General features: G+C 44.5%; 1 protein-coding gene across 2 annotated transcripts in view; it reads right to left on the minus strand.

Moving 5' to 3' along the window:
* The window catches only part of lnx1 (ligand of numb-protein X 1), a 36,734-nt gene extending 28,115 nt beyond the window's left edge, over positions 1-8,619 (minus strand). Inside the window, exons 1-2 of one of the 2 annotated variants that reach the window (XM_030432857.1) lie at positions 8,547-8,619; positions 772-1,287 (exon numbers count right to left, since the gene is read on the minus strand). In XM_030432857.1, coding sequence (XP_030288717.1) covers positions 772-1,226 — 455 coding nt within the window. In that variant the 5' untranslated portion in view covers positions 1,227-1,287; positions 8,547-8,619. The remainder of the gene's footprint in view (positions 1-771; positions 1,288-8,546) is intronic. The other variant, XM_030432858.1, reaches the window with a different exon arrangement.
* Between the last annotated feature and the right edge of the window lie 13,818 nt (positions 8,620-22,437).

Raw genomic sequence — 22,437 nt, forward strand, 5'->3', positions numbered from 1 at the left:
CTCTGGACGTGGCCTCTCACCTCCACAGATAACACCTTGTAACTACGGGAGGGCAGCTGAATCCTCCTGGGAGTCAGCCTCGGCGCTCCACACCTCATTATGTGATTCAAACTACATGACGGAAAAGACAGAGAGACCATGGAGCAGTGTGGAGGAAAAGATGGAGGAAAGGATGGAGTAGAGAGGGCAGTTTTAAAAGAGGAAGAAAGAGAGGGAATGGGTGTATTTGTAGACGGAGGGAAAGGAAGCAGAGGAAAGAAGGCACAACTTTTTAAGAGTTTATACAGTTTTACACAACTTGAAGTGCAAATGAATGGGACACACTCTGCTGCTTGTGTGTGATGTGTGGCGAGATGCACTAATTATCTCAGAGGCCTTTGGGCTAGGGGAGTGTTAATGAGTATTAATGAAAACACACCCAGACTGAGAGAAACCAAAGTACTGTCTTTTAATGATATAAACAGAGGAGCCGGGCCGAGTTTAGATGAAAGCCTGGTTGGAGGAGGATCTCTTCCCTTTGGAGACGGAGCTGTGGGGTTAATGACGATGGGCAGAGGAGGGCGGGAAACCTGGAGTGCCTGTTTACTGCAGGTCATTGAAGATTTTACCACACAGCGAGGGTAAACAGGAGGGAAACGAAGCTGCTCAAGTGCTCGCTGATGTGTTTAATAATAGCACTGATTATATCTTGTTTACTTGAATACAAAACACACAGTAATAGGCCTGTAGATGCTTGGAGACACAAACTAAACGGTGCTCCTTCCATCCTACCTGCTCTTGATGTGGTCTTCCAGTTCACCGCGGGGCAGCGTTTCAGTGCAATGGTCAGTGAAGGGGCAGGCCACAGTCAGCTTGTCCAGCAGCTTGTGCACCAGCAGGCTGGGCTTCCTGCAGCTCTGCAGCATTAGCGGCGTGCGGCACACGGGGCAGAAGTCGCTCTCCAGCAGGAAGCTGGTGAGACACTCCTGGCAGTAGGTGTGTCCGCAGGGCGTGTCCAGGGGCCTGATGAGCGGCTGCAGGCAGATGTTGCAGACCAGGTCGTCGTCCACCTCGTCTTTGTAAAGGTACTCGTGGTTCTCCTCCAGCTGGTGACTGTGGCCACATGAGGCGCACAGGTCAGGAGGCGGAGACAGCAGTCCATAGTCTGAGGGGGAGAGAGGCAGAGCCGATGCTTCGGCCATCACGGCGGGGAGTTCAGGGTAAATGCTCTCCTCCTGGAAACTCATTGGAAAAGGCAGGCTTCAGGATGTGTGTTTAATCCGGGAGGAGGTCATTAGCAGCAGAGACCTGTGGGGAACAGTGTGAGTATAGTGAGTATAGTGTGAGAAATAGGCAAAAGTAATAAGATCCTTTAATCGAGTACCAACACAACAGTGTTCACTACGGGTAAAATGTACTTAAAGGTATATGTTAATGTAATATGTTAAGTGTAGAAGGGAAATACAACTTTGGTGGAACCACTAACAGCTCACAGATCTCTGAAACGTGACAAGGGTCCCAAACAGAGTTTTTTCTTACTGTTGAGTGTTAATAAGCCAAAAAAGATTGGGAGCAACACTGGCAATCTGCAAAGCTTGTAGAAAGGTGCAAAATAAAAGTATCTATTTGTGCATTTTGTAAAATCTGGACATACTTTTATTTTCAAACTTTTAAAAAAATGAACTGACCCTATCAACCCTATTGAGTGTGACGAAGGAACAGATCTGGTGTTGTCTCTAGGATGCCTATGTTCTATATTGCAGGGAGTTCGACTGCTACGCAGCCGAGGATGGGTCGTCTGTTCTCGTAACAACTCGGTCTGGCCTGGGGGCGATAGTGAGTCATAACAAAAGTCTAAACAGGAGAACATTTTGTTGAGGCTTTTTAAAACTGGAGGCAGCTGTGGACGAGTAAAGAGCCGAACTCACAACGTTTCTTTAGACCAGTAATTAAAATCTAATGTTAGCGTAACTAATGACAACACAAACTGTAACAGTCAGTGTGATGTGACTGTTTTCTAGGTACTGTGGCGTTGCTTAAAGGGATATTCCAGTGTAAATTTAATCCATGGTCTAAATCACTGTGAAACTGTGTTAGACTCCCTCTCGAGAGATCAAATTAGCAGACCGCTAATTTACGGAGTTTTATCAACCTCAGAAACGACCGCACGACAACAATACACTGCAGTAAATGGGTCCAAATATAAACCGCCACCAAAAACCACAAATAATGCTCAGAACAGCACCAAACTTCAGCAACAGTACAAATAGGGTCTCAGCACATAGTCCGGGGCATCTAACCTCCGCTAGCTTAGCTGGATTTCTACTGAAAAGCTGACTAAATTTACCACTCTTCTGCAGCAGCTTCCTGTTGACGGGAAGTCCCGACGACTCGATTACAGAGTGCAGTAGAGTTCTGCGGCTCATGGATGAAAATGTATGATTATGACTCCATGGAAAAGCAATCAAAGTTCATATGTGTCTTACCTGCCAGTTTATAACAGTTATTATCGAGAGCGGACAGGGAAAAGAACGGAATTGAGCATTTCTAACCACACTCTGTAATTGTCGCGTCAGGACTTCCCCGACCCGGAAGCTGATGGAGGAGAGTTGAAATCTGTTTTTAGCTTCCCAATAGCTTCCCTAGCTAAGCTAGCGGAGTTTTGATGCCCCAGACTATGTGCTGAGACCCTATTTGTACTGTTTCTGAAGTTTGGTGCTGTTCTGAGCATTATTTGTGGCTTTTTGTTGATGGCTTATATTTGGATCCATTTACTGCAGTGTATTGTTGTCGTGCGGTCGTTTCTGAGGTTGATAAAACTCCGTAAATTAGCGGTCTGCTAACTCGATCTCTCAAGAGGGAGTCTAACACAGTTTCACGGTGATTTAGACCATGGATTAAATTTACACCAGAATATCCCTTTAAGCTGAAATATAAAGATTAGGTTATTATCATATCTTACATGTACAGAGGGCTTTACAAAAAAACATACAAAACACTACAGAGTTCACACTGTATATATCTGATCACATCACTGCTCACACTGTGAAATAAACACAGTCCTAACATGTTCTAATAAAAAACAATGTGTCTGAAGTAAACAAACTGCCTTGACACATCTTTGTCTTTCTAGGAGCATCATTCCACTCCAGCCACCCCCAATGATGAATTACCACCCTGCCCTTTATTTTCATCTGCGGCTGGTCTCATCATCAAACCGCCCAGAGGACGTCTGTCTCTGTACATTACATCTCTGACATCTCAGACCATCATGCCATGACTCGGATTCTCTGTACTGTGAACTTCTGCACATCCCATGATGATGATGAAGAGGTTTGCACAAAACCGTACAGCTTTACAGATTCAAAACATACTTCTTTTACTCGTAATTTTTGTGTTCTATATTTATACTCTTGACTGTTGCAGTCGTTGGCCTTGCATTAACGGTGTGCACTTTAATTACAGCTCTAACTAGTATAAGTAATTGGTTGTTTGGGTGCTAATGAACATTTATGTCATGAAATTCACAATGTAGCCATGTCAGCTAGTTATTAGCAATTACTCAATACTTATTTTTACAGCAAGTGTCAGTTCATGTTTATTACTATATCAAATTAATGAATACCTTAGTTACAAGTCAATAATAACAAGGTAGATATGTTAATGTAAAATATCAGTTAGTTAATGTTTATATAGGATTAAATGTTAATTAAATTTACCATTATTGTAAAGTGTTACCACTCTTCTTGAACAGGTTACAGTGCTTCTGTCAGTGTACTCAGGTACTTTCCTCAACTGGAAGCAGACATCAGAGTTATCATGTCAAGTGAACAGTGTGTGAAAATATTCATAAGCTGTGTTGCCGGAGCAGAAGATGATTTCTTTCTCTTTCACACACACATGAACAACAACAGCAGCAGCCTCGCTGTGCGACAGTCCCCCCGACTGTCCTCTCCTCAGTTTGTTTGATTTTCTCTGCTGGCACAGAGAAGAGATATTGAATAGTGAGACTTCTTCTCTGGGTGCAGGAACATCAATACCACTCATCTCAGCAGCAAGTGTAGACACGGGTAGACACCGATAACGCTGCAACACTCCATCGCTGCACTGCATGACAAACACACAGCATTGTTAATTCACTTTTTCTCACTGCTGGACAGGTTTATATTGTGCTCGTCGCTGCGAGCGTGCCAGCAAACACGTCATATCCAAAACAGGCCGGCTCCTCGAGCACATGGACACTAACAGATGGGCTCAGTCAGAAACACGTCACCTTGGCAACAGCCATGGTGTTGGCCCACCACTAGCTTTATTTCTAGACCCACCGTTGGGTCTTGGCTGCTTAATGAGACGCTAGATCTTGTTAAAAAAAAAACACACACCGACAACAACTTGCGTTTGGAGTCGACAAAATAGTGCTCAGTGCCATTCTGGTGTGCTAAATACTTTAAATATCACAACAATAGACTTTGATGTGCAACCCAATGTGCTAATGCAGACAAATATGAAGTACAAGTACATACAAATCTGTTAAGTAAGCACCAAGCTGTCAAAACAAACAGGCCCTCCACATTTCTTTGCAAATAAACAGTATGACGACAGCTCAGGGCAAGTTCTGACAGCCATTAAAGCTCAGTGTCTTTGGTGTTTTCTGTGAGAGGGGTAAGGCTAATAAGAAGAGGCTGAGCGGCCTTAACACAGATGAACTTTCCCGCTGAGAGCTTGCGGTAACATGGCTGATTCATCACATGCTGTGGCACCTGCTGCGTCTGAGGTCAGGCCTGATCTATGGAGCAGAGCACTTTCATCACCACGCAGGAAAAAGCCAGATACAGAGACCGAGAGAGAGAAGGGGGAGAAAGAGAGAGAGAGAGAGAGAGAGAGAGAGAACAACTACCTGCCAGCGGGAGATGAATATAAAAAGAAGTGACTCCGAAAATGAAAAATGAAGGCGCTTTCATATTTTCCACCTTCCCCTGATCCCGAACAAAATATAATGATCTCCTTTTAAGTTTGTACTCTCCTGGGAGACTTTTCTATCCAAAGAGGAGCAATAACTTCACACTGACAATAAGAATGTAGTGAACGGATGAGAATGAGCTCCTATTAAGTCTGAAACAAAATGGGCGACACCTTAAGAGCACAGATTCACAGTGTACAGCTCGACTGAAACCCATTAGCCGTGTTTGCATGTCTGGAATGAAGATCACACGGTAACAATACCCCGCACACAGAAACGTGTGCCTACATGCAGAGACATGAAGCTGGACACAAGCATGCAACTACACCCACTCGTACACTAGGGCACAGTGACAGGACACACCCGTGCCTGAGGAGCCTCGGCTCTCTCCGGTTCCTTCAAGTGACAAGATCATAAACTGTTGAAACCTGGACGTAGTATCTGTGACGTCACCTGTGAGTTTCCGAAGAGCCATTCTGAAGCTCACTGGGGCGGCTCCAGCTATCTTGAGGCTAGCTTGACAGCTAGCGGCAAGCTGTCAAACTAGCTGTCAAGCAAGTTAACCCATAGTTAACCCAAAACATCAAATTCAGCCCTTATCTACTTTCCCTTGTCCCGACGGAAAGTCAGGTGAAGTCTCATAGTCCACAAAAGATTTCTGCAGCATCACAGCAAAACAGTGTTGCATCAATCAATGAAACAACTGAATTAGATGGGGACTTGTTTTGAAATGTAAACTGAAAAACACATAAAATTGGTCCATACAGCTCGTCCAGCGTAATTTAAGTGTCTAGAAGCCTGGAGATTACAAACTGATTTGAAAAGATGTTATTTACACCAAATTTCAAGTTGAAACCTTCGCTGTAGCTCAAAGCTAAAAGCGTTAGAGCACTCTCCATCTGCAGTAGTAACGCGATCTCTACCACACGTTGAGGGTGTAAACAACGTCTTTTCAAATCAACTCAGGATCTCTGGGCTTCAGCAGACTTACTGGATTATGTCTGACAAGCTGTATGCATTTTATGTTTCAAGTCTTCAAAACTTCCATCAGCTTGTTGGTGACTGCTTTTTCATTTTGGGGGGAATTTATCTTTTAATATAATTAAAGCAAGTGAGTCAGAGAAAATTCACCCTGGTAATGTAATCACAAACGTAGAAAATAAGCTTTAGAGACCAAAACAGTGTTTTGAACCAGGCTGTAAACATGTTTATTTCTGCGACAAAATTGGGCATTTTCAGACGGGGTTCTGTGGTAATTGATTCCCTTTTGGAGCCAGCCTCGAGTGAAGGACTTTGAAGCACTACGGTTGCTGGCACTTCCACGTTGGCTTTTTTTTTTTACTTGTCGCACATTTTAAGAGACAAAAACAGAGAGCTGATAGGCTGAACCTTAACTACATAGATGTTTTATTATTAACCACAGCTGCAATCCAATATCCAGAGAGGCATGCTGCTTTCAGTCCACATTTCACTTTGGAGCACAAAGCGAAAGAAAAAGCTGTGTTTGGATTGTAAATTCAACACCGAGGTTGAAGTGTTTTCCAGCCTTTGAACCAAAGTCATGTCGAGCTTCGGCTCAATAGGCTGTCCCATTACAACGATTGAGAGCCCGGAGAGTTGTTTGTTTAAGATAGCCTCCACCTTCTTCCTGGCCCGTTGTGAGTTTTATGCAAATAGAGCCGTTGATTCACTCTCGGGTAACTCTCCTGCGATCAGAAATGACCTGACGAGTGAATAATGATACAAGGCCGCGCCGAGTCAGCTGCTTTTCCTTACCACGGAGTGTGAAAACAACAACTGAGTGACAAGATAACTGTGTCCGTGTCAGCAGCATTCTCGCTGTCCACGCTTGAACCAGCGTGTTGCTATGTATATATCCACTCCGTATAACCAACACCGGAGAGATCGAATCATATCTGTGTCAATCACAACGGACACGCCCTCGGAGCTAAAGGCACAGTCAGGCAAATCGGACAGTGTGTGTGAGCATGGCTGGATAAAATCATCGTCTGTGCTGTACCGAAATTCATGTATGTGTGTATCCTAGCCGACACACCTGGTCGTTGGAGTCGTCGCAGGTGCGGTCTCGTGTTATCAGGACCACAAACTGCTCTGTGAGTCATGTCAGAATGAAACTCAATCACAGGGCCGACACAAGTACAGCACAGAGTGGGAGTGCTGAACAACAAGTTGCTCATACTCCAGCTCTTCGCCAAATCTTGAAAAAGGTCCAAATCTGTATTGCGTGCTGATACCAGATTGGCACCTCCGTTCCAGGCGGCTCAGTAAACACGGGCGCACAAATGAACATGAAGCAGCCTGAAGTACAAAGAGCGATTCCACCACAGGCTCCGGCGCAGGCTGTTGTGTTCAGACGTGCCCCTGAAAATTCCAGTAAGACATTATCATGCTTGACTTTTTGCAGACATCTGCAACCAAACAGCGGAAAAACTGAAAGATCAGGCGTCATTTCTGCAGTTTGTAACAGAAAACAAGTAACTGAAACCTCTCAGCTGTGTGTGTTTCACTAGGACGGGTTAGACAAAACACGCCCAAGAATCTCATCGTGAGTCATTTGATCATATCACTACATGTATTGTGTGAATCTCTCCACTGCAACTGTAAGTAAAGTAAAAGTGATCATGTAGCAAAAACAAAAGTAAAACTTGGAGTCTTTCTATCTTAAAGGTGCACTGTGTAGTTTTTGGGGAATACATTTTAATCAAAAGAGAAAGACTAATTTATTCTAAATTAAACAAACGAAGTTAACAAGCTTGCTTTGTTTTCACGACGGAATGAACAAACCGACCTTAAATGACAAAACTATTTCATCCTGTTTAACTTTGTTTATATGTGGCGGACCCTGCCACCTGTCTAGCTCCAAACAGTGTTCCTAGGACCTTATTTTCCTCTTAGTACAGCTTGTTTATTCACTTATGGAAAAGATGAACAGTCGGAGTTTGCATTTCCTCTCCAGAACAACATATGGCCTCTTTAATATAGAAATTAAGTTGTCTGGCTTCAGCCACGCAGATATTCTTACATAACATGACTTTATATTTTTAGCCTTTTTTTTTTTTCCCAAATCAAGCACATCTCGTCCCATTTACTATGAACATATGGGATGTGGTGTGACAGAGCAATGTAATTCCTGCACAACAGCTTCAAAATACAGCTCTTGCGCGTGCGTGTTTGCGAACGCAGAGTTCGTAGCAATCTCAGCGGTGAGTCTGAGCCAGACCTGACACCTCAGTCTGGGAGAACAGCTGCAGGCAGATGTGAAGCCCTGTGATGTGTCTCTAATAGGAGAATGGCTGACTGGATCGGCACAGACTGCACTGAACTCCCGCTGAGACGGCTGGATTAGCAGTGGCACACATAGGTAACAGTAAATCTACATGTAGAGCATAATTACAGGCCCATTGTAGCGCTGACATGCGTGTAAAGCGAAGGGTTGAAACACTCACACCACAGGGATCCAATGGAAATAACAGACCACTAACAGGCACTGGAACAATGTCATGTAACTATTAACAAAGTCAGAGTTCGACCAAGACGAGAAGCTCTATTAAAAGAAATCTAGTTGGATTAGGGAAAGTTTACTTACGTGACTTCCTGAGCGACGTTCACTTTCAGCAGTGCAGTTCACCTGGACAGGTAGAGCCTCGCACAGGATGTAACATTACACCACCCAGAGGGGAGGGCAGAGGAGAGTTAAATGACTCAGTGAAGAGGACTTTGTCCCAGTCACGGAGTCGGCCGATTGGCTGTCGGGTCCTCGACTTGAGAAACTTTATCCAACCCGGGGTCTCGAGGGAACTCTGCGACCCAAAGCGGTAAAATACCACTCCTGTGTGAGCTCAGAACCTGCTCACCTCCAACAGGCCAAGGTGATCAGGAAGTGGCAGGGCAGAATGGGCGGAGCGTGAGAAAAAGGTAAACAAGAGCACTGCCCAAACCTGCTCTGGGAGTTTGGGAGAAGCTGGAATTTCCTATCAAGTGGACTGGACATGGGGAAACAGGAGAATCGGGGGTTGTGAGACAAGTGCTGCAGAACCGCCGACAAACATTTTTTTCTTTCTGTAATGAAATATTGAAATGTCTTGCAAAAGGGCGCCAGCAGATTGAGGTACAAGCTCTGACAGGACCCCTTCTATAACACAATAAAAACTTTCTAACCCACACGACATTTTATATGCCGACGTGATTGATTTCCTGCAGACCATTTTGCGTAAACAGAATAACCAGCCTCTGCTCTTTAAACAGGAAGCCCATAATCTGAGTAAATGACAGCACGTCTCAGGCTTAGCTGATGCTGCCATGTAAATACTGCGAGTACTTCAAAACCTGTGTACAATACAGACTCTGTAATACTTGTTGCTTGTACAGGGCCTTCTTTTTATGTTGTGGCTTTGCTTCTCTGTGACAATAGCTGCTTTTGTTAAGCCGTGCGTGTGACTCTGGCTTTGTACAAAAACAGTCGTTATCCTCGTTTTCAGATGTGGTTTCCCTCTCGGCTTTTCCTGCCTCACGCTGCTCTTTAAACCATGAGACTGTGAGCCACAGGTGCTCCAGACAAACACAACTGCAGACACAAAATGACCGTTCTTCATGAGTCACTCTCTTACGCAAGCGGGGCTGAATCATGACTTATCCAATATGTGATGAATATTCTCAAAGCACTTTTAAGTTTTGCCCACTCTGCTCGTCACATATTCTCATAGGCTGTGATGTACACTTTACTTTAATGGGTTGTTTTTTTTATCATCTGCGTTCATGCTGCCAGGGAATATAAGTGACGTATGCAAAGTGGGAGCAGAACTGTCACTGAAACCCCTTGAAAATACATGGAAATGAATAAAACCCATCAAATTTTAGTTTGTTTTTGTTAAAGGCAGGTTTAAGTGTATTGTGTTTTACATCGTCTTTTTAGTCACGCTACCAGTCTGTCAATGTGGGTTCATCCGCTACGTTCCTCTTGGGTGCAGACTGAAATATTTCTCAGCAGCTATTGGATTGCTGTGAAAGTTTGTACAAAAAGTCATCTTCCCCTTTGGGATTACTTATAATAACTTTATAGAGCCCTTAACCTTTCGTCGAGCACCGTCACCGGGTCAAAATTTCAATTTGTTTCATGCTTGGTTTGGTTTTCAGACCAAATTCCTCAAATGAAAGACATTTGCCCTATTTTTTTTCTCCCCTTTCCTTCAGTGTTCTATTTTTTTATATTCTTGTGCAAGTAAAGTTCTTGAAAGTTTTAAGGTCAAAGTCCGCACCAACAGAAGCTCCTCTCTCCCACGGAAAACACTGCTCCCGAAACGCCTCGTCAGTAGTCCCGCCTCAAATTCTGTTTTCAATTTTCAGGTCCAATTTAAAACCCAGTGTACTTCTTTTTTATTAGGAACGACAAACAACTCTTCCCACAGGGAAAAAAACAAAACAGAAGAAGAACTATTAATAAGGAGATTGCTATAAATGGAGGGGGGACCAGGAGGGCCAGTGAGATAGCTGAAAAACATCAGGTAATTGCGGCTGTAATTATTTCTGATGCTGGTGGCGAAAAATGACTCACATCCGTGCTCCAGGGGGTTCAAATCACAGACCGAAGCCAGCGATGTTAAAAACCCCACCTCCTACCTATCTGATCCAAATGGGGCTATTTGTTGTGATCAAAATGGAACAGACGAAACCTGCTGAGTACCGTGAAGGCGAATTGTTTTATTTGCCTGCGGTTTTTAATTTTCATTCTTCAAGTTCTCACAACAGACTCCTCGAGGTGTATGGTTTGGTGCGTTTTCATTTCAGGGTAAAATTTTGTGTCGCTTGTGTCACGCAACAGGTGTGTTTACAGGAACAGAAACTCTCCATGGTGATACTCTACAGAGTTAAAGGTACTTATGTCTGACGAGCAGCAGTAATATACTACAGCAGGATGCGCCACGTGCTAGGAAATGCCCATGAAAAAGCTCTGTCGCCGAATTATACAGCGCTTGTTTTGCTACAGTGATTCAAAGATTCTGAGTTTCATGAACTCTTCAGTTCTCTTTGAAGTGCTGAGTCGAACCTGCATCCTGTTTCATTTTCTGCTGAGTCCTCAGCTCCCTGCTGCTGGAGTTTATCTCAACACTGTGATGCAGGTGAAACCAATCTCCTCCTGCCTCTCTAGGACACCTTCTCTCCTCTGTCTTAGCTCTTTCTCACACACACACACACACACACACACACACACACACACACACACCCACACACACACACACACACATACGCTGAATACACTCTTCTGCTCCTGCCATCTCTTCCGGGCTTAGCCGTGTTTCAAATTCCTCTGACACACTTTCCTCTAAGTCCCCGGCAGTGACTGGAATTCAGACGGCAGATGAGGATGTGAAAAAACTGGCTGATACAAAGACATCGAATATTTCCCTAATAACTCAAATCTTTGAAATACCCTTCATCAGCTTCTCTTCCTAACAGTTCTCATGTGGCAGTGAAAGGTCGCTCGTCTCTCTTCCTTCCACACAGCATCCATATTTCATGGCACCAATGCAAATGCTCCTCGTAGCCTGAATATAGAGGAGGGGGAGCGGGAGACAGAAGGTCGTCAAAGAGGAGCAACCGAAGCCGACTCCAGCGTCGCCACAGAGACGGCCTCCTTCATGTCCTTCTGGTGTGATCTGTGAACACCGACCGTGTGTGGGTGCAGCTGTGAGTGTGTGCAGATGCGTGTGCTCTGGTGTTGTGAGCGTAAATTTAGGGGCCACATCGAAAAGAAGGCAAATGGGTTGTCAAACAAAAGAAATACACGCTCACCCTTTTCAGCCTTCGCCTGTTCAAAAAAGGGCAACGATTTAGCCCCAACCAGCCTTCGCTAGACGTATTGATATAAAAAAGCTACCTTTAGACGTCTCTGCACTCAACAATTATATCGTATAACTACATTTATAATATATTTATGGCCCTCCATCTCCACTCAGCCCCATGGTTGCTGTATTTCATTTATTATTTCTACCATGCAGTTCTATTGATAGTACGAAAATGATTTGCAACGCTGCTTTAGTCTGAATGTATGAAATCGAACAAGCGAGCGTTTCAGGGATTTGTGCACTCCACATTTAAAGGGAAATTCTAGTGTTGGTCACCCTTGGTTTTGTTTTCATATTTTGAAAGCTTAACTCCACCAATTTAATACATTAAAGACATTCTGCCCATTGAAAAAAGGGTAATGTAAAGCCTTTTGTGGCTCCAGAGGAAGCTGCAGGCAAGCGGATAAATTGCCCCCAGTGGTGTTACTCAGTGGTCAAGTTGCATTGTGGGTAATGCAGGTGGCAGGTTTTGAAAAGGAACAAGAATCCATGGAAATATGAACGGTTCATTCGTTGTTGAACTGTCCATAATGTTTTTTAGTAGTGTTTTTCAAAACCTGGCACCTACATTACCCACAATGCACCTTGGCTTCTGAGTGACATATCTGGGGGCGACTTATGAGATTAAATGCAACTTCCTCTGGAGCCTCAAAAGTTTGCACACAACTTTTTTCACTTTTTTTACAATCGCTGTTGTGGAGATTTGAGAAATGCTGATTGCAGCAGGAGCGGCAATGATCAAGGTGAGCCTTTCTAAGAAGAAGAAGAAAAAAAGTTTACTGTGAAAGAGCAGAAATACACCCAGTTGTGTTTACTGTAAATCCTATATATATAAAAAAAATCCCCTGGAAATCCCAGTAGCTACCATAATAAACCGCATAGCACAGCAGCCACTTCCTGGAAAACTTGCAGGCTGACATACCGGCTGTATTCATGCGTACATGCTGGATCGCTTGGTTGATTGCTGTGAGGGTGTGGCTCGCTTTCGATCACAGCTTGTGGGTTTGTCAGAAGATACAATGAGCAGTTCTACAATGGGAAGTTTTTTTTTAGCGAAATGTCCACTATACACCGGCTCAAACTGAATTATCCTGTATGGACATTCATGGTCCCTAGAGGATAACTTAACGAGCCCCCTACTTCTCCTCTTGCTCCCCCTCAGGTATACTGTCAATGATGACATTAGCATCAGCCTGAGCTTTACTTTGTGTTGAGCACTAACCATCTCATGTTAGCATGCTAAACACGCTAAATGAAGACGGTGAATGTGCAAAACATCAGCATGTTAGCGTTGCTTTTGTGCACGTTAGCGTACTGATGTTTTTAGTCAAAACACTGCTTTGTATTCTAAGCAGAGCTTCAGAACATCACTAGCAGGACTGCAGGCCTTTGATATACAGTACCACGAAGAAGGAGTCAGCTGTGGCCAGTTGTTAACTCTAACAGCTCCGTGGATCTTTCTGTGCTTCCTTTTAGAACCGACTCTAAGATAAGTCAGATGTTTTCTCCCTGAACAGGTCGATGTTGTTCTTGAGTCGGTGTCTTTACATTGCAAGTGGTGAGTAAAAGATAACCAGGATCAGTTAAGGAGAGCAACCAAACACATTTACTCAAATGCTGGACCCAGTTTTGAGGTACTTGTACTCTACTGGGTGTTTCCGTGTTATGTTACTTCATGCTCCACTAGATTTATCTGGCAGCTTTAGTTCCGAGTTACTTTTTAAGAGGAACATTTCACACAATGGGGTCTATAACAAGCTTTTGCCGCTAATACTTATGTAAATTTACTCAAGCAAAACTTTTCCTGCAGAACTTTTACTTGTAATGGGGTATTTCATATTGTTGTATTGGTATTCAAGTAGAAGATCTGAATGGTTCTCTTCCACGCTTATCACAACAAATATTTATATTGGGCAAAACTATACAAGAATCATCCAGGTTGGAAAAACACCAGATTTCACCTTTACGTTAATCTGATGAGACCAGGCCTCTCAAACGGCTCTGAGTTCAGACTTTCTTCATCCGTGTGACAAGACGGGTCTATTTTTAGATGTAGTTTGTTGGAGAACTTTACCCCAACTGGGCTGGTACAGTAGATAATGCTTTCAGACTTGGTTCCTGTGTAATTATTCAACAACCCCGAATGAAGAACACTCGGCACGTCACCCTCTTTGCACTGCAGGCGAGTGACGCACATTCATACATCGCCGAAAAAAGAAGCAGCCCTCTCTCCTGCAATCCCATTCCGCCATCCATCTTGGGGTGCAGCCGCAGAAAAAACTTCTGAACCGGCTTCTTCTCTTCTATCTATTGTACCTCTTTTCTCATTTCATTCAATCAAAGAAATACAACTGGTGCCGTTTCACCACAGCTGTGTTTTTTTTTTTCTCTCTCTCTCTTTTTCTCATGAATACATTTTCTGAGTAAAACATTTTCAATTTCTCCTGGTGATCTTCAGCCACCTAATTCAAGGTGGCATCTGAAATACACAAATCTGTCTCGGATCCTCTCCCTGTCTCATGTTGTTTCCCTTTGCTCTTCCACTCTCTGCAGTAATAGATTGTGGCTTTTCCATCACTCCCAAACGCTTCACTTTCACATACACACGCAGGAAAAAAAACGCCACACGTCAGACGGGCGCGCGCGCGGGGGGGGGAGCTTATCCATCACCACCTGCCCTGACACCTCTGGCCTGCTGCCACCTACTCAAACCCCACCCTCCTCCAGCACCCTTCAGTCTGGAGCCGCACACTGAGACGAGACATTGGAAGGGGACGGGGTTCGCAGCATTTTCATCTGCTCTTTTATCGCAAGCTAGTCTTATTTGCACAAAAAGGCAGCCGTGATGATAAAGTAGGCCAGTCGATATTAATTTTTCCCGGCTCTGACACAATATTATGGGGGAATAAGGATGTATTCAATAAGTCATTAGTCTGGTGTCAAAAAGGGGCCTCCACTTTTTGACGTGGGAGAAAAAAAAAAAACGGGGAACACGCATGCCTGATCTGACAGCCGCTCTATAAGCAGTAATCACTGTTGTGAACATCATCATTCAAAGTGCACGGGGCTGGATGGTGTTATTTGTCATGCTATTTGTCAAATGTCACAGTGACTCCAAGCCAGACTGTAACAAAAGAGGGAGACATTTGTACATGTGGGACAAGAGGGACAGATGCTGAGCTGAATGCAGAGCGAGAAGCGAGGGAAATGAAAGAGGGCGGACAGAGAGAGAGAGAGAGAAAGAGAGTGAGATGGGAAGCGGGCGGCGTGTCTGGCTCAGTTTTCAGCGTCGTATCGGTGGTCTGAGTCTCGGGGGGGAAGCAGAGCATTGCTGTTCCAGCAGGTAACAGAGCTAACGCCAGCCAGCAAATGAAGATGAATGCACTTAATCTCTCTGCTGCCAAAACTACACCTTGGCATTGAGACACACACTAAAGGTCCCTTACACACACACACACACACACACACACACACACACACACACACACACACACACAAACCATCAATCTAACGCAGGCTTCACACACAGACAACTTTTTACATTCATTTCAATATTTCTTCCTCTGAGTGGATAAAATTGTGTTTGTCACTGCTCATCAAAGCCCGGGACGAGTGTGTGTGTTTGTACGGGCATGTGTGTGTACTGAAGAGTGTCTGTCGAAGGAAAACTAGAGCAGGGCCACAGATGCTTGACAGCGGGACAGTCTCATTATCCCGGTCCAGTGTGAGAGGCTACCAGCGACCCCTGCCAACTCCGTATGTCACTCAGACGTTGCCGTTGGTAACGACAGATTAGCCTGATTGGCTGCGGGTGCTGTGACAGGAGAGAGAGGGCTGATTAAAATGTTTTGTCGTGTGAGAAGTAACGCATGGGATGTGTGCAATTAAAGGTGCAACTGGGGAAAATATTTTACAAACTCGCTTTGTTTTCATGACTGCATACACTGAAGAAACAAATTGACCTTAAAGGACACCGCAACTTCACACTGTTTTACTTTGTTTATACGTGGCAGACCCTGCCACCTCTCTAGCTTCAAACAATCTTAAGGGGGCCTCATTTTCCTCTGAGAACGGCTTGTTTATTCAGTCATGGAAAAGATCAATATTTCTGAGTGTGCATTATTACGTAATTAATATCGTCAACATCAAAATTCGGAGTTTGTATTTCTGCTGCAGAACTATGTAGTGCCCCTTTAAATACAGGGGGTTCGGATTTGATTTCGAGGCAATAACGTGCAGATATATGGAGCAGAATTCAAGAGTCACTTTGATCTCCCGGCGTTTCTTTTTCTTTAACAACTGCAGATAAACTGCAAAGATCAGTCGCTCCGTTTGCCGAATCCACCGTAACCCTTCTCATCTCCCCGTTCCCCCAACGAGCCCTCCATCCCCCAGCAGGGCTCTCCTTTCCTCTGTAGAGCTGTGAAAACCTACTCAACCGTCTGAGGATAGATGACAAGCGGGGAGCGTCCACAGTCTAATTGTCCATGACATTTGCATCAGGGATCTGTGTGGAGGCTGCTCCCCCTCAACGCCCTAACGTCTTCTCCGATCAGCGGAACCCTCACCTGAGAAATGTCATATCGTCCCACTCCTTCCATCTTTCATAATGTTAGTGACGGTTATGTAAAAAAAAAAAAAAAGTCAGGGGCAGGTTGCAGCATACAGTAAAAAGAGGCCTGTTAGGGTCTCGCGCAGGTCTTAGTCCAATCGTTTCATAGTATTTTGGAGTGATTAAATTGGGCTTATGATGCAACAGTCCAGATGACCAGGACTTACAAGAATGTGAACAGACGGAGTCATTCATCACAGCCGTAATCCTCTCATCCTTTTATTAGACAGTCAGTCCACTCAGCTGCCATGCAACCCTCAATCCACATGCATGAGCACCTCGCATGGAAGCGGCACGCGGTCAGCGAGGACAAAACCCAAAGACCGGCATGAAAGGACGGGAGGCATGAGAGGGGCCTGTTTCTGTTTAGTGTTTCTGAAAGCAAACATCATTTTGGGGAGGACTGTTGAGCGCTGAATGAATTAAGCTTCATAAATATTCACAGATCTCTCCTCCTCTCGCTCCTACCCTACTGCGATCGCTTAGCTGCACGTCCAAACAGCCTCAGATCTTTGCGGGCGCTCACTTCCAGAGGGGATTCTAGAAAACGTATTAGTACAGTGAAACGCAACATGTTTATTTGGTGGGAGGAAATATTCATGTATTCAGAACGAGACACGAAAAACACGCCGGCAGAGAATCACGCTCATCTGAAATCACATTTCATGAGCCCAGTGTGATTGTTCTATTGACTTTTTTTCTTGACAGCCATTGTTTTTGCCCCTTTGTTGCCATGGAAATCTGTTTCTCATTTCATGCCGGTTGTCACAGTCTACACGCCTGTTGGTGCCACGTTGAAAACCTGGTGCCTGGTTTGTTTCCCGACTGTCTGTGGAGCCTCTTGCCACCGCTGCAGTATTTCTGTGCTGTATTGATTTTCACTGTACACGGCTTGTCTCTCCGTGTTGCTATAGTGGAGTCTGATGTGTTGCTCTGGCCGTCGCCCTCACTGCTCCAGTCACAGCAGCTGCTCTGCTCTTAAGCCGGCGACCAGCGGGTATCTGAGTCTTTGATGTGAAGCATCTTGATGGCTCTCATTCAGCCTCGGGGCCGAGCTTTACAGCTTCACATTGACCCGGACAACAGCCATGTCGAAGAAATACTGCAGGAGGACAGATATCATACCTTTGCTGTTAGGAGAGCAGCACCTGTACCTGCACTTCTACACAACTACTCATCTAAATATGTTATATTCCTACAGTATATGTAATAACATATATGCTGAGGAATAATTCAACAGCACCAACCACAGTTAATCTTTGCAGTGGTCGACTTTTCTGATCCATCATCCCTCATCAAGGCTGACGTGAAAGATGATATTCATGATTTAGGTTTCCATTTGTGTATAATTGCATGAAAATAAGAACTATTGTGTTTTCAATCCCTAAAAATGTGCCTTTTATATTTAGAGGTTGGTACCATTCCTTCAGAGGTTGCTACGCCATGTTTCTACAGTAGCCCAGAATGGACAAACCACTGTTTGAGATGCACAGGGGTTATACAGCAGACTGTTGCGAACTGAAGAGCGCTTTACATGAGATCATCGGTACTATAAGCGCTTCATGGATATTTGTACGTTTTGTTTGATATTTGATATTGTAACTTTGAATTGGGTAATTCAATAAAGATCTTCAAAAACACAAAGGGTAATTTATTGGTTGCACTTTGAAACCTCACCAATAGATGACACTAAATTCTGGCCACTTCAAGGAAATAGTTTCATTTTGTTCGACAAATATAAGGCCAGAGTGTTAAAAGGACTTAAATATTGTAATTCAGTCTCATGCATTTTAACTCTCCTTTTTAACTTGTTTTGTTTTCGGTCTCCACCGACTACTGAAGGAAATATTAGCTTGAACACGTTAGCCTCTCAGCTGCTAGAGGCTCCACATTCACTAGCTGGTCGCTAACTTCACCTGCTGTTTGGTGCTGGACAGTTAGCACACAGAGCTTTTTTGCTGAAAATAGCAGCTTGATTTAGTCAAAAATGCAATCATGGCAATGAGAAACAAGTATTTTTTTGCTACTAGGAGTGACTCCTTTCGTGTACAGTCATGTGATTCATAATGAACGTAGAAACTTTCATACCGCAGCCTTAAAAGCATGTTTTTGTTGTAGCTGGTTGAGTCGGAGCTAATGCCAGCTACTTTATGTCGTGTTCGGGAATTTAAGCTTGAATTATTTTAACTCATGATCTGTTTTGTGTTTGAGCGAAGTCACCGTTTCCTGCAGCGGCAAAATGAAGATAGTGGAGTAGAATACAAAAACTAGCTACACAAGCTCCCTGGAGTACTCGAGTAAATCTTCTTAGTTACAATCCACTAGTTCATTTCTGTGGCTGTAGTTTGTAGATTGGATTAACCTCTGCCTTCAAAAATAAACAGTGAATCACCCCCATTCTTAAATGACAACATCATTGGAAGGACCTTTAATCGTACCAAGCTCTGGTATTGTGTCTTCGTGTCCTCCCCCCTGTGAGTCTCCGACACACACAGACCAATCTGAAGATAATCTAAAACTTTATTCCTGAATGTTTAATCCATCTTCCATGTGAGGATCTCGCCCTCTTCTTCTTAGCAAGGCTTTTTTTTTGTTTCACAGCCTTTTTCAAACGATATGTCTTTGTCTTCTTGTGTGTCCCGTACAGCGTGTGCACTGTTACAAGTATCTGCACAAGACACACACACACACGTACACACACACACACGTACACACACACGCGCGCGCGGCAGATACGGTTTTCATAACCTGAGGGTGACATAAGATATTCACTGCTGGAGCTTCTGAGAAAGGCTTAGCAGAGAAACAGGGTCAGAGTCAGATAAAGAAATAACACTGTTTGAATCTTAAGTTATTATGATGCGGGGGAGACGAAAGGGAGGAGGAGAGCTGCTGCGTTGAAGTGGAAGCAGGGAGAAAGCCGACATGGCTGATAAAGGAAGGCGGAGATGACGGAGACCGGAGGCTTTTAAGTGCGATAGCGGGAGGAGATAGTCAGATGGACGTGAGAAAAAAAATGCCAGATTCATTGTGTAAAATGACTCTGTTCCACCTGCAGGGAAGGCCAGGACTGACACTTAGGTCACACTTGGAGCTTTGCCTCTTCCTCTTTCCCTCCCTCCCTCCCCCCCCACATCTCTTCCCCTGTCTCCTCCCTCTCCTGTGCTCTCTCCAACACCAGCTCCTTTCATCCCACTCCTCCTCATCCCTCTACCCCTCTTTCCCTCCCTCCCTCCCTCGACCTCCCCTGCGGCTGTCCTGTGACGTCGAGCAGACGTGGAGGTTAGCATCACTGAGAGGATGGAGGGGACGGGGCTTAGAGCGGGAGGGGGCTCGGACATAAATAGAAGCTGACCTATCGTGAACAGACACAGGCAGTTACCAAACATTAACGCGCCGGCAGACGGAGTATAGCCGACGCAAACGCACACATTTCTGGATTTAGCAAAGGTTACATACTGCATTAACCTAATCTCTTTACTGTGTGTGTGTGTGTGTGTGTTTTTTGTAGGAGGATTAAAATAACATGCCAACCACTGTAGGCCTGACAGAGTAGGATGTCCCTGGTGACTCAGGGAACTCATGTCCTCCACTCAGATGTCTCTTGCCAGTCCCCCTCTCTCGCTCTGTCTCTTCGACAAGTCGAGGTGTAATCAGACATCTGAGGTTCGCCGAGCGTGACTGTGCTCCTGCTTTATCTGCCAGCGCTCCTGTGCTGCACGGTGACAGAGCAAGGTTGGTACAGAACAAAGCCATTTAGCCGAACCGCTGGCTGACACGACAAGGGAGGACACACACACACACACACACACACACACACACTCGCATGGACCTTGCGTATTATGCATAAACGAAGAGCAGATTCTCGGATGTTTCGTTTGTCTTAAACCCGCCTTCGTCTCGAAATTGAATTCAAAGTGCTTTATTCGTTTCGGAGGAGGTGAAGGAGTGAATAAAAAAAAAGGGGGTCCTTGGACGGGTGGTAATCCCATTTATATGACCTCTAATCCCATGGTATGGATAGAATGAGCTGGGGAGCTGGATGCTCATTGACTGTGGCAAGGGACTATTTTTAAACTGAAATTGTTACATAATTAAGAGCGGATCAATAAGTCAATTGAAGGAGAAAGAGGAACAGCGACATAGCCCACATATAAACATGTTTACAACCCCAGAGGGAGCTTTGTGCATATACTGTCTTTTCATCACTTTCCCCCCCCTCCTCTCTCTCTCTCACACACACACACACACACACACACACACACACACAGAAATGAAAACAAACACTCTGCAGAGCTCCCTCCTGCTTATTAGTATTATGCAACGAGCGGCCACAAATGAAGGTTGCGTTAATTTGCGGCTTAATATTCACCGGCTGCTCATAGCAACACGAGAAGGAGCAGTAAAGAGGCCTCTGACCAATAAAAGGGAGGCAGCGAACTGGTGAGGTAGGAAATTATGTACAGACTGAATTCATTTCAATCTCTTTTGTCATTTTTAATAGAAGAAAACAAGCATCTGTGTTTAGTCATTATGCACATTATGCAAAATTATTTTAATGAAAGCAGCCCCAGTTTGTTTTGTGTAGTACTCGATTTTCGCTCATTTGAAAGTGGAGTGTTGTCGATGGTGATATTCCAGTCAAACTGTGACAACAAAACGATTACGTAAGAGTGGTTGTGGCGAAGAGGTAACACATCGCGCACGGTTGTAGCACAGCATGTGGTTCGTTAGAGGTTCATGCTATCATGTTTTGCTATTGATCTCGAGTTGCACTGCTGTAGGCAAAGCTTTGCTGCGGCTGCCCGTGCTTTATGTATGCTGTAAAAATGGATTTGAGTTCCTATGAGCCTAATGATGCCGCCTGGATGTCACTGCGAGAGCCGTTCAGCAAATACACGGAATGGATTTTACCGCATTTACCTTTGGTGAAAAAGTTCAACGTTTTCATTTGATGCTCTTTGCATGTTTGGGAGCAGGTAGCTTCGCCTGACATAGATACTGAAAAACAGGGGAAACAGTGAGCTTGGGGGTTAAACTGTTTACCTGCTCCCGTGTTGAGCACGAACGTAGAGAAGGGCTGACTGCCAAACAGAACTGTCTGGGTTTGTCCAATATCCAACTGCAGAGTGTCGCACTCAAGCCCAGAGCGTTAAGTTTTCCAATCAGCTTCACGGGTGAGATTGTATTGAAGGCCGAGCTGAAATCAACAAACAGCCTTCTGATGTAGCCGTTTTTTATTCCCAAGGTGCGCGAAGACTGAGTGAAGGGCAGTGGATATGGCGTCCTCTGAGTATTTCTCAGTTCTAAAAGCCTCCTGGTGAGCGTCCAGGCTGGCAGGGATGTTATCTTTTATGTGCTGCAGAACCAGTTTCTCAAAACACTCCATCAGGATGCGGGTGAGAGCCACAGGGCACAAGGGACTGATATGAGAGTGTTGACAATCCTCTCATCTAACAAATTAATTAAAAACATGTTTTCCGAAATATCCACCTATTCCTTTAAGATGCACAAAAAAGAAATAAATAAGAGCTGATTAAGCACACGTGCACCGACACATGCGCAGCCTGCACGTGGTGTTTACACTGTGTAGATAGAACAGCTGTATAGTTTTGAAAACCTCAGCAAAGCGCTGAGCTGTCTCGCACAATTTTCTGAGTGTGATCTAGAAAAGGCTCCATTAACAGCAGCTGCAGTAGAAACTTAATGGATGGAGCTCGGATTAGCTTTGCAGACAGCGTACAGTGCCTTTCCCTGCTGGCTCTGCATATTTGATAACCTAAATCCAATCATATACACATTTTCCATTGAACCAGCTGCTGATTTTTTGATAACACATGTGGTACGTATGCAGAATTCCAAATACATCTCTCTATAGCAGCTTGAGTTAAAAATGCACTTTTGGCTTTTTAATGCAGCCACGTCAGAGGCCCGACACGTCTTCAAAGTGATGGAGTTTGGACCGAGTGCTACTGTTACTGCTGCTGGAGTCATCAAGATGCAACTACAGCCAGCACACAGTA

The sequence above is a fragment of the Sparus aurata genome, chromosome 11, assembly GCF_900880675.1.
Source record: "Sparus aurata chromosome 11, fSpaAur1.1, whole genome shotgun sequence".
Lineage (NCBI taxonomy): Eukaryota > Metazoa > Chordata > Actinopteri > Spariformes > Sparidae > Sparus > Sparus aurata.